The sequence below is a fragment of the Pyxicephalus adspersus genome, chromosome 8 (assembly GCF_032062135.1).
Source record: "Pyxicephalus adspersus chromosome 8, UCB_Pads_2.0, whole genome shotgun sequence".
Classification (NCBI taxonomy): Eukaryota; Metazoa; Chordata; class Amphibia; order Anura; family Pyxicephalidae; genus Pyxicephalus; species Pyxicephalus adspersus.
In genome coordinates this window covers 33,951,736-33,963,824 of record NC_092865.1, presented here as the reverse complement: position 1 = coordinate 33,963,824, position 12,089 = coordinate 33,951,736, and the positions used below count along the sequence as shown (strand labels likewise).

The window sequence follows — 12,089 nt, the reverse complement described above, 5'->3', positions numbered from 1 at the left end:
CATCCATCCTGGCGGCTCCACGAACGAGGAACAATCGTAATGGAAGTGAAGGGGAGAGAGAGCAGCAGGGTGCCACTCCGCTCTCCCCCTTCCCCTCTCCATTGAGCCGAACAGAGCTGCATGTACAGAACTAAATAGAGCAGTCTGTACAACACTTGACTGTTCTACACATACTGGGGATGATCAAAAAAGTTCCTTGGTTAATGTCTGTACACACAAGTTTATCCATTTCAAGTATTTATTTTTAAACAACATTCTGTTACTAGAAGTAATACCAGTGTGGCAAATCTGGTAGAATAGAGGGGATTGTTCAAGTTTCATCCAGCTTTCACAGGCCATATGGGAGTTCACTATAGTCAGTACTAGGTTCCCATTATTTTTTTTTTTTTTATTTTGGTACATTTTTTATTGTGTTAGGAGATAAGGTATAAACTACACAGGAGGGATCTGATTGGAAGATATATATAAAAAATTAAACAGACTAATTAGGATCACCAGGCTTAGATGTGGTAGCAGAGTTTTCTTTTTCTGTTATTTTTTTCTCTTTGCTTCAGGAATATTGTGAGAGTAGGTGAACTGAAACATCATTTAGTGCATATAACATATTGCAATAATATTTTGACGTGCAAGGTCCTAGGCTGCGTACACACGTTCAACAATTGTCCAACGGCAAAAGACTGAACGAGTGCTGTACATACAGCGGAGTTCTGCTCTATGGAGAAGATAGGGGGCGTAGCAGCACCGCCCTGCACTCTCTCCACTTTACTATTTTAATAATTTGTCGTCTGTGGATCTGCCAGGACGGACCCATGAACAACATCGGACTGTACAGACACCAGAATCTCATCTGATATCTGAGGAGATTTTGAGACGAGGATCATCTGATGTGTGTACGTAGACTTAGTCCTTCGCACCCAAAATTTTAGGAGGCTCTTGACTATGGGAAGCTTATATCTGTGACATGGTTTACCTAAACTTGATCACTTAATTGCAGTTTATGCACTGAGAAAAGGATGAGACCCCAAACATAATCTTTACAGACATATGAAACCGTTACAAGTCTCTTTACCTATTCACTGACCAGGAGGAAGAAGGCAAATGGCACAAATAGCTTCTAATATGATCAGATTAGATAATTTTGACATTCCATGTGCACTTGAATTGGCATGCATGGGATTAGAATCTTGACATTACCTGAATGTATGGTGGGGGCGATCTGGTCCATTTCCTAGATGAATGGAATGATTCACCTAGGCAACCAGCAAGAGTAATTTACAGTTATAGTGATGTAAAGCTAATGGCAGATGAAAAGGAATACATCTGCAGAATACAAATAACCGTAAACATCGTGTACAGAGTGCCTAAACAGGCACAAATCATCATATACAGCGCAGTAACCAGCACGGATCCCTATCAAGCTCTAGTAGTGGACACATTTTAAAAACCCTGACCATTTTTTAACTGAATATACCCAAAATATGTTCTGCATCAGAAATATTCCATGGTTTTAGGCTGCGTACAAACGTTCAATAATTGTCACTGGAAGATCTTTCACAGTCCTTTCCAAGAACAAAAGACTGAAAGATGCATAAATATGTGTTATACATACAGCACCATTCTGCTCTATGGAGTGGGGAGGGGGGAGAACGACAGAGCAGCACCTCACTGTGCTCTCTCCGCTTCACTTCTATTACAATCGTTCGTCAATCCGCCAGGACGGATCCATGAACGGTGAGCGCTGTACACACCCCAGATTCTCGTCTGATATCAGCCACGAGAAACATCTGATGTATGTACATAGACTTAGTTGTGTTATTTGAAAACATCAGGAAATACTTTTATTATGGCTGCAGCTGCAAATAACATCCCCAACAAGGAGGGTGCAGGGCCATCTGAAGGGTGCAGGGCCGTACTGGCTATCAGATCTGGTATGCAATCATTCTCTCTTCTTCTGGGGTATGTAGTGGGTCAATAATATGAGTAGTTGAAGATTTGGCACTCTCACCTTTGCTGCACTAGAATACCAGGTTTTAACCTCGACTAGAACACTATCTGCACAGACTTTGTATGTTCCACCAGTGTTTGCATGAGTTTTCTCCAAGCACCCCAGGTTTCTCTTACATCCCAAAAACATAAAGTTAGATTACATGCCTAGCCCTCACAAATCTGTACTAATGATATTGGTAGGGACAATATTGAATATCACAACACGCTGCAATTTAGAGGTAAAGTGAACCTTCTGTGCAAAAAGGAACATTTACTTGCCTACCAGCCTCCTGCATGAAAATAAAAGGAACGGCTCTCTTTTCTAGAAGATGTCACCTACAACTTCTGATAGCCAGAAAGGAGGCAATTATTTAAAGAATTTAATAATTAACTATTTTCAAAGGCAGTAAGAAGCTTTTCAAAAGAGGGAAAAAAACAATTGCATTTTAACAACAATGCCTGCGATAGCATTGTATTTACCAAACAACAATACACACCTAATGCTTTTAGTATAAATCTAGCCTAAAGCAGAAGAGATGAGAGCTAAATAGTGAGATGTTTGTCCTCCTCCAGTCATGAAATGTGGCCAGATTTATCTGCAGGCAGCTGCTTCTAATGCACACTGTGAGAAGCTGACATTGGGAGATCAGTGTAAGCAATTCTGCTTTAAGTTTATGCAGGGGGAAAGCCATGTATATAAGATCTGCTGCTGTGTTCCCCAGTGGCAAGTACAGGTTAATATCAGGAAAAGCTAAAATAATCTGATAAAAACATATATATCAGCAAATATGTATCTGATTGCTCGGGGCAGAACAGTCAGGTGTTGCCACAATATTCCATCATACTTTAGAAGAACATGAACTAAAACTTGACTGGTTGCTATAACTAAAACAAACATTTTTATATTGGAGACCGAGAAAAACTATTTACCCATCGAAGGCATAAAAACATTGTTAAAAATTAATTAGGTTTCCTATGGCCCTTGAATTTCCACATGGATACAGGTGAAAAGCCATCTATTTTGGAGTACATGATACACTGACGGAATGGAAATTCATTTGCGCTGGCTAAACGAACTATTAATAACTAGCGGTTTTGATCTGCCCATGTCCCATCCTGTTTCCAAGCAGGATGTGATGAGAGATGAGGATAACACAGATATATGGCATCTGTACCATGCTGAACACAAATGTCCTGATTACCCTGCACTGATTGCTTCTGTCACCACTGGCAAAGCCCTATAGAGGAACATCACATTCATTTACTTAAAGAGATCACAAGATCATCTATTTTATGAAAAAACATCCCATATAAGTGTATTTAATCTTATTTTTAAAATGTTACTTTCCTGTTAAAGTCCTGGGATTGCTGGGCACCACCAATTTGGATTTGATGTCCTTCAAGTGACTATAGCAGCCCTTCTCAAACAACTTTCCAGTCCTTTGGAACCACTTCTGATGTTTACTATATCTCATATCTCCAATGATATATATCTCAATGTCACAGGACATTAGGCTGATGGTCAGTGGGAAATATGCTTCTGATAGGTCATTGAGAAGAAGACACCTTTCTCAGATGTTGTCTGTGAGAAGTTGGAACACTTACAATTGGAAGAAATTTGAACCCTTACAAACCTCAGGAAGAACCCTGGTTGAGAAAGGTTGATCTATAGTATTCCCCTTTACCCCCACCCCATCATCATAATAATAGGGAAAGTCCCCCACGTGAAAGTTGTGTGACTCTCGGGTGAACACATGTGTAAATGCATCCCTAAATATAGGAATGACAAATATCACCAGGACTACACTGAGGAGACACTAGGAATCTAGAAATACAGCCAATAATATACCCAATAAAAAAGCACAACTAAAAGCATGTCTCCATGTTCCACTGCTGGCACCGTCATCACCTGGTCCTCTTCCAGATTCGGGTCCTCAGCCACCTTGATGGGCCAGGCTAGAATGATGCATCTCCTACGCATGCATGTGCACAGGAGTTTATTATTCCCTGACGGAATTATGATATTTACTTATAAATAAATCATAAGTATGTAATCTAAAAAACAGTGCAGGAATGTGGAATCAGAAATGAGCGTCATGGATATTCCATATACCTGGCAGCAACAGTCAGTATTGATCGAAGTGAGATGATCTGCTCATTAGAAAGGTTAAAGGTTTTTAAAGCAAGCTAATATTTGTAATGTTAAATCAATTAGGACACAAGAATGGAAACATTGCCTGCATTAATAAGTGATATTTCCTCATAATCATGAAAACCTATAGGACACTGTGGTAAATTACTATACACAGGTACCAGTAGAAGAGTATATTTTTTCCCATATATTAAAAAAAAATATTAAAGGTCTAAAGCATAGCTGAAAGCCATTTTGGAGAGAGTGGGAAAAAAAAACTAGCTACCAATTGCTGATAATGGAAGATCACTTTGTTAGATACTAATCATTGATGAAGGAAGATTCCAAGGCTAGCTACCAATCACTGATAAGGACGATTACACTGTTAGATAATACCTACATACATATATCACTACACACTAATGTCTGATATATGAAGGTCACAACCCTACAGGAGAGGATCACATTGCTAACTATTAAATGATTGGATTAGAAATTCATAGCGGTGATTTGTCCCTGCTACAAAATCACTTGTGTGACATCAGCTTTAGATTATGAAGAATGAGGGTCTAACTCAAACTTTTAAACATGGGGCAACCCTTAAAATAACTTTCAGGTCCTCAGGGAACCCCTGCTATAATGTCTATACCCAGAGCTCACAGTACATTAGTCTGGTGGTCAGTGGGAAGAATTCCTCTTACATTATTGGTCAGTGGGAAGAATTCCTCTTACATTATTGGTCAGTGGGAAGAATGCCACCTTACAGATACCCAAAAAGATGATTCAATTTTTGTTAAACTGACCTGAGAGACACCGGACCTGCTTAATGAAGCCCTGGCAATCTCTGGAGGACCCCAAAGGTTCCACAAAACCCTTCTGGAGAAGCACAGATCTAACTCCACAACCCAATACATCTCCAGGCCGGTTGGACGTCACACTACACTCACATAACATTGGGCAACCAGATGGTAACAAGATGCCATTGTATGGCAATGTGAAATAGGATATGAAATACTCCGATATAAAACATAATATTTCCATTCAGCTGGACTGTCTACACGGTATCCCTAACCTGCACAGGTAAGTTGTCACAAGGTGAGTGTGTATCAATGGGCTCCGTCTCGGTGTCATTGTACAAGGTGGGCATAGCAGTGGGCATAGCGGGCACTCAGTATGGATGAGGATGATTTATATTAAAGAGACAGATTTATCCTGTATGAAGGAACTTCTGAGATCCAAGCCAGGGAACGATGAGACCATACAAGCTGAATATAATGATTTATCACCCCTCGTCCCCTATGTATGGCACAATAAGGAGCCCAGCACAGAATACAGCCTGGCATTTCCTGATTGGAATATAATACAATCTATAGGAAGCAATATACAGGACACAGGGTGAGATTTATATCTGATGACATCTTTTATAAACACTGATCACATTATAGAAATATGACGATACAAAGATCAGCAACATTACAAAGCTGTACAAGTCAATGGGAGAGATGGCAATGAAACCCTCTGCAATGGCCAGGATGGCACACACATTGGCACTGACTCCACAACACCTGCCATATGCAGCATACCACACGACAGTGTGTGCCGGCGATATAGGGTGCAGCTCACCTTGGCGTCGAAGCAGATGCCATGCTGGAAAGCCTCCTCGTTGTGCAGAGGGATCCGCAGGTCGTGCCCGTCATCCACCAGGTTGTACCTGCTTTTAGTCGGCATTTTGTGGCTCCCATCCAGGGCACAGTCCGGGCTATGAGAACGGGGAGGATCCGAGGGAAGAGGAAGCCCGGCCTAGTGCTGGGTGGGGGATGACTGGGACCTTCCCACAGGGCTGGCTGTGTAGGAGACGGCTTCCCTGGCTGTCTCTTACAATGGTAGGTGTGTACAGCCGCGGCAGAGCTGAGACAGAATGCCTTAACCCTCGCCATGACCAATCCTCTAACTCCACAAACCCTTTTTTTTTTTTTACCCTTAATAAAACACTGACGCCATCTTGTGGTTTAAATTGGCCATAGCAGCCCCCTTTTATTAAATAACATTAAATATTATATAAGTATTAAATAACAACATTTTTACCATATATTAATCATATTAACCAGTTAAAGTGCAAACTGAATGACAAATCAAGTACAGTAATAGGTCCATGAAACCATCCCCTGCTTTTATCCTTAAAAATCATACTCTGCTACCATAACCAGGCCCCCAGTCGCTCACACACCGACTCAGGGACAGATTGCGAGATTGCGGGTATCCTCCTCACTTTTTCTTGCCCCCACAACAACCTAGTGTCATGCGGAGCTCCCCCTTACTAGGAACTCTGCTGAGTACTCTGCTGAACTACTCTGCTGAACTCCCACCTCTCCTCTAGTTTTTTCTCCTTCCTTAGTCCTAAAGTCTCATGGACCTCCCCCAACACCACCTGCTGCAAGAATAAAACCTTATTCTTGCGAGCAACCCCACACCCTCAAGGCTCTCCGCAGCCCCTCCTGCAAACCCAAACTCCACACGTCAGTCCCCACCGCATTCAGAAGCACTCCATCACTGTGCAAAAACAATACAGGATCCCTTTCAAGCTCACCATGCCTGACTACTAAACTACGTATCCACACCAGGAACTTCCCTACCTCCCTATTTACCTTAATCCTCGCCTTGTTCAGCCTGTCAGCTGATCGTGTGTCCCGCCTAGATAACCTAGCCACAATCTCGGACCAGACCAGCACAGTACCTGGAAAGGAGGAACGCAGGCGCAGGAAATCAAACTTAGGATCCTTAATCAACTCACGCATAGGCCTCTTCCCCAGATCATAACCCCCGGCATGAACCAGCAGAACATCCGGAGGCCTGTCTAGCCTGACAAGTCTGTGCACCTCCGGCACGACCCTGCTCCACTGCAACCCGGGGATCCCAATCCACCGCACCAGAGCCTCACTGCGCTGCAGGCCCAAGTGTCGGCCTTGAGGCCGGACATCTGCCTGCCTTGCACCCCAGTGCACGTTTGAATGGCCCAAGATCCACACGAGAGCCGCATCTGAAAAGCAAAAGAACCAACCATTTCCAATATGTGACCCCCCAAGTAAAACACACCGTGCCCCTCCTGGCCAACAATCAACCACGTGCCACTTCTCCGTCCAACAAAACAAGAAACACCCCATACAGTATGAACAAGCCATACCCTTCCAGGCCTTTACAACAAATGTGGGCGAATATACAACCTGAACCTGTTAGACTTCCAATGGCCGATCCTCTTGATAACTTCAGGACCCAGACCCCACCGTGCTGCTTCCGTAGCCACCCCAATCCGGAACGAGTGTGACGAGTACTCACCCGCATTCCTGGCCACAGCCTCTACACATTTTCCAAACACCGCTCCAAACTGGAAGCGGGACACAAAGGCACCATCCCTGTGAAAAAAAAACGGACCCTCCGTAGAAGGCCGGATCCGCAAGTACTTACCCACTGCCTCCACAGGACAAATCGCAGAGCCAGGAATTGCGCCCAACTCCAAACTCACCCTCTTAGCCCTCTGATCCGTCTTAGATCTACTAATCCACACCAACATCTTGCACCCCCCTAAACGTACGTCCCCCCACATCAAACCTCCCGGCCTGGCTTTGCTACGGCTAACCACTTCCGCCAAGCGCAATGCTGCAAAGAAAGTCACCACAAACATGGCCGAAAACAAAACCACCTCATACGCATCGGAACACACCTGTCTAACTGCCCCACTAACTCACCCAACATGGACAACGAAACCGGGGGCCGCGAATCGCGCCGCCCAGCCCCCTTCCTGTATTCCTTCAACGCCTGCCGAACAAGAAAACTCTTAGTGCCATCCACCCAGCCCAGTAATTTAAACAGAAAGACCAAAGCTGACAATTTCTTGGCCATGGCCCCACCCGAAACACCCCTCTTTTACAACAGTAAAATCAACGCCTCACTGCCCCCCGCATCACCCCAACCCCCTCACTCTGTAAAACACCAAACCATTACCGCCAAGTGACCACATACGTTTTCCACGTTCCAGGACAGACCAACCTCCGGATTAAATCGGTAACAACCCCCAGACCACTTGCCAAAGCCTCGCTGGCCACGGAGTTCCACACTGGTCCTCTGCTGGTGCTAATTCCTGGAAACGCGACCACCGGAACCGAGAACCGCACAGAAACGTTCAACCGCAAACACATTAACAACAGAAAATGCAGTAAGCAAATCACAGGGGGAGAAGAGGCCGAGTTATTGTTAATGACCTCCACCACCCACATGTTATCACAATGAAAAGGCACCTTGCGATCCTTCAACAACTCACCCCACAATGCCATTGCCACAATGATCGGGAACAATTCCAATAGAACTAAATTGGTACACAGCCCCTTTTCGCTTCACACCTCCAGCCAAGGTTCTGTTTCCACCGATTCGTTATCCACCACCTCACCCTTCCACAATGAGCAACCGTTATACGTCACCAAACAGGACTGCCAAACACCCAAATCTTCCTGCAAGGTCCTGGTCAATCGCACATGATGCCCAGGGGCCCGCACACCAGCCGTAGAAACTGCCAGCGAGCGACAGAAAATCCTACCTATGGGCATGATGCGGCAAGCAAAATTCAGTTTTCCTAAAAGAGACTGCCAATCCCTCAACCGGATCTTGCGCAACTCACTAGCATTATAAACTTCCTTCTTCAAAGCCTCCAATTTATCTGCTGGCAGCCGGCATTTCATGCGCAGGGAATCAATGGTGATTCCCAAAAAACACAACACATTGGAAGGCCGCACCGTCTTATCCCCGGCCAGCAGCACTCCAAAAAGCTTCGACACATATTCCAGAGTCTCCAGCAGGTTGGCACACACTAACGAACCCGCTGGACCCACACACAGAAAGTTATCCAAATAATGGATAATGGAAGTCAAACCTGACACTTCCTTAATTACCCATTCCACAAATGTGCTAAAAGTTTCAAACAGCGTACAGGATATGAATCAACCCATTGGAAGACATTTACCCACATAAAACGCCCCCTGCCATTGACAACCTAACAAATGAAAACAATCCGGATGCACCGGTAACAAACGAAAAGCGGACTCAATATCCGCTTTTGCCAACAAACAACCCCTCCCTGCCCTACAAAGCAAAGTCACAGCCGCGTCAAAGGATGTGTTTGCCACCTTACACAACTCCGGGTCATTAGCATCATTGACGACCCCCTTTTGGGAAGGACAGGTGATTTATCATCCGGAACTGGTTGGATTCCTTCTTAGGAACCACCCCCAGTGGAGACACCACCAAATTCCCTCCCCACGGCGGCACCGAGAACAGACCAGCCATCCTCCCCAGTGCCACCTCTTTTTCCAAATTTGCCAACACCCCCCCCCGAATTAGCTAACGCAGAACGTAAATTACCAGCCCGCTGTGGGGCTTGACTCAGCTGGCAAGGTATCCGAAACCCCCCCTGGCGAAACCCTCCCCCAAAAGCCGCGCCCCTGTCCTATTCGGATACTTAGGAAAAGTTGCATGTTTTGCACCCTCACTAGCGTCATTTCCCTTTCCAGCAAACTCCACGTAACGTCCTCGCCCCTTACCTTGACATCGGCTGGGGGAATGAGAGCCTCCACATCCCGAACACTCATGCTGAAAACAACAGGATGCACCAAACTTGTACGTTCCTTCGTTAAACAGCCAACAGGGGCCCCTCCGCTTTTCCGCGGGGGAGCCCGCGACTCCCGGTCCCCCTGCACCTCCAAGAAAGGGCTGCGCACCGCACCCCGCTGATGTCATCAGCCGCATCCACAGGCCAATGTCCCTGTGATCCCAGAGCACATTACCTTCCGCTGCCTAAACTGCTCATCATATCGCAGCCACGCCACTCCCCCATAAACCCGATGCGCGTCATTAATCGCATCCAGGTAGCAAAAAAGCGCAGAACAATGTTCTGGTGCCTTTTCACCAACTATACTTGCCAAAATTGCATAAGCCTGCACACAATTTTGGAAAGTCCTCGGGATCAAACGCCAACCCCCCTTTTTGTCCCCCGGCTTCTTCACGTCACCCACTCTAACCTCCCCCGCCGCAAATATCTCCACCGGCAGCAGTGAAAAAATCTCCACATACTCATCTCTCCAGATCCTGTCCTGCTTGTGAGGGAGGTGCGCCCCCAACGGGCTTTCAAAGCAAACTCACACTTCCCCCTTAGCCCCATCCGCGACCAGACTCACCACCTCCCCCCTCCCCCTTGGTGCGAACCCCCCCCCTGGCTCACTCGCACAACCTGCACCCAACCCCTCAGCCCCCACGGGCTGACAGGCGGGCATACCTGTCCCCCCAAAGCCATACACATCCCCCCCTGCATGTCCACCCACATTACCCTGGGTCCCAGCCGCAGCAAGCACCCCCGCCCTCAAACCAACAGAGGGCCCGGCTTACCCCTCACCAAAATGAGCCAACAAATCCCTGAGCCCCATCAACAAAAATGCAGCATCCTGATGCCTTAGCAGGGGGGTTCGACGGGTGCCAGGTGGGGCTCCTAGCGCGGCGCTGGACCCCCAGGGTCCTACTAGGACTAAAACTCTCAGGAGGCCTTGACCTCCTAGCGCGCATTGGGGTGGGCTGATTAGGGCTCGCCTCACCCCTTTTTTTTTTTAACTTTTTACCATCCCCCCTACTTACAATCCCCCAGTAGTCCTCCCCCCTCGCCCTGTCATGAGGCCCTTCTGCTCCAAGTCTCTGACTAGAGCTCCAGGGCCTACTGACTGGCGCTTTCCAAGCCCCTCCCAGACAGTTCCCTCTGCGTCCTGTAGGCAGCGCCATCACTCCCCCTTCCCATGTACAGGGGCAGATATGTGCTATCACAGGTGACCTTTACCATGGAAACGCTGGTTGGTGCAAAGTCCACAAGCCGTGCACCCCTCCGAGAATGCTGACAGTTCCCTCAGTCACCTTAACCCCCTGCCACCATAGAGGGAGCTATGCAGTACCACAGGTGACCATTACTATAAAAACATTGGATGGTATGAAGACCATTGTGGAGCTTCACAAGCTGTACACCCCTCCAAGAGTGCTGACAGTTCCCTCAGAGTCCTGTAGGCGGCGCCATTACCTTCTCATGTGCAGGGGCAGATATGTGCTATCACAGGTGACCTTTACCATGGAAACGCTGGTTGGTATAAGGTCCTCTGGCCCCAGAGATAAATGAAGGAAGAATGGGGCCCCTAACATTTCCCCCAATTCCTTTAGAAGACATTGACAAGGTGGCAATAAGCACAGAGAAACCCTGACATGACTCCATCATACAACAATTCTGATTGGACAGACAGGTGCACAGCTTCCACCAGTTGCTTTATCCTCATGCAATAAGTAGCAAATGATTACCTAAAAGCAGAGTCAGCTACTATAGACAATAATACTACGACCAAGCCTGGGAATTATTGGTAGATCAAATATGGGAGGAAAGAAAGGCTTTTGTGGCAGGGTTAATTTAAAGCAAGTATATTTTAATTCCAAAAAGTTTACGAGTTCAACATAGACCTACTATGCCAGTTCCCTAACTAGACATAATTCTCCTATACTCCTATACTATACTGGTAACAAATTTAGTCTTGGCATGTTTCGCTTGATGGCTTTTTTAGGGGATTTTGAGACCTAAAATATTTATAACAAACAATATACTCAACTTACAGTGTATTGTAGTGTATCATGCAAGAATTATGAAAGCTAAATGTAAGTACAAAGATCACATAATGAAAACTAGTGATACAAGTTGAGACCTCATTAGTGACCATTACACCATTCCTAATATGATGGAAGATGTCTGCATTGGGCAAGTAAACTAATTGCCTCAATTGTTATATGGAGCACCAAATGAGTGGGAAAAGGGTTAGTATTACCATATATTGAGATGAATTGTTGCTATATATTGAGACGGAGTGTTGCCACATATTGAGACGGAGTGTTGCCATATATTGGGACG

The 12,089-nt window shown here is 45.8% G+C and overlaps 1 protein-coding gene across 1 annotated transcript in view; it reads right to left on the bottom strand.

Annotated features, from left to right (window-relative positions):
* The window catches only part of NOS1AP (nitric oxide synthase 1 adaptor protein), a gene marked incomplete in the record, with an annotated part of 52,483 nt that extends 46,477 nt beyond the window's left edge, over nucleotides 1-6,006 (bottom strand). Inside the window, 1 exon segment of the mRNA XM_072419969.1 lies at nucleotides 5,741-6,006. Within this exon segment, the coding sequence (XP_072276070.1) occupies nucleotides 5,741-5,845 (105 nt within the window).
* Between the last annotated feature and the right edge of the window lie 6,083 nt (nucleotides 6,007-12,089).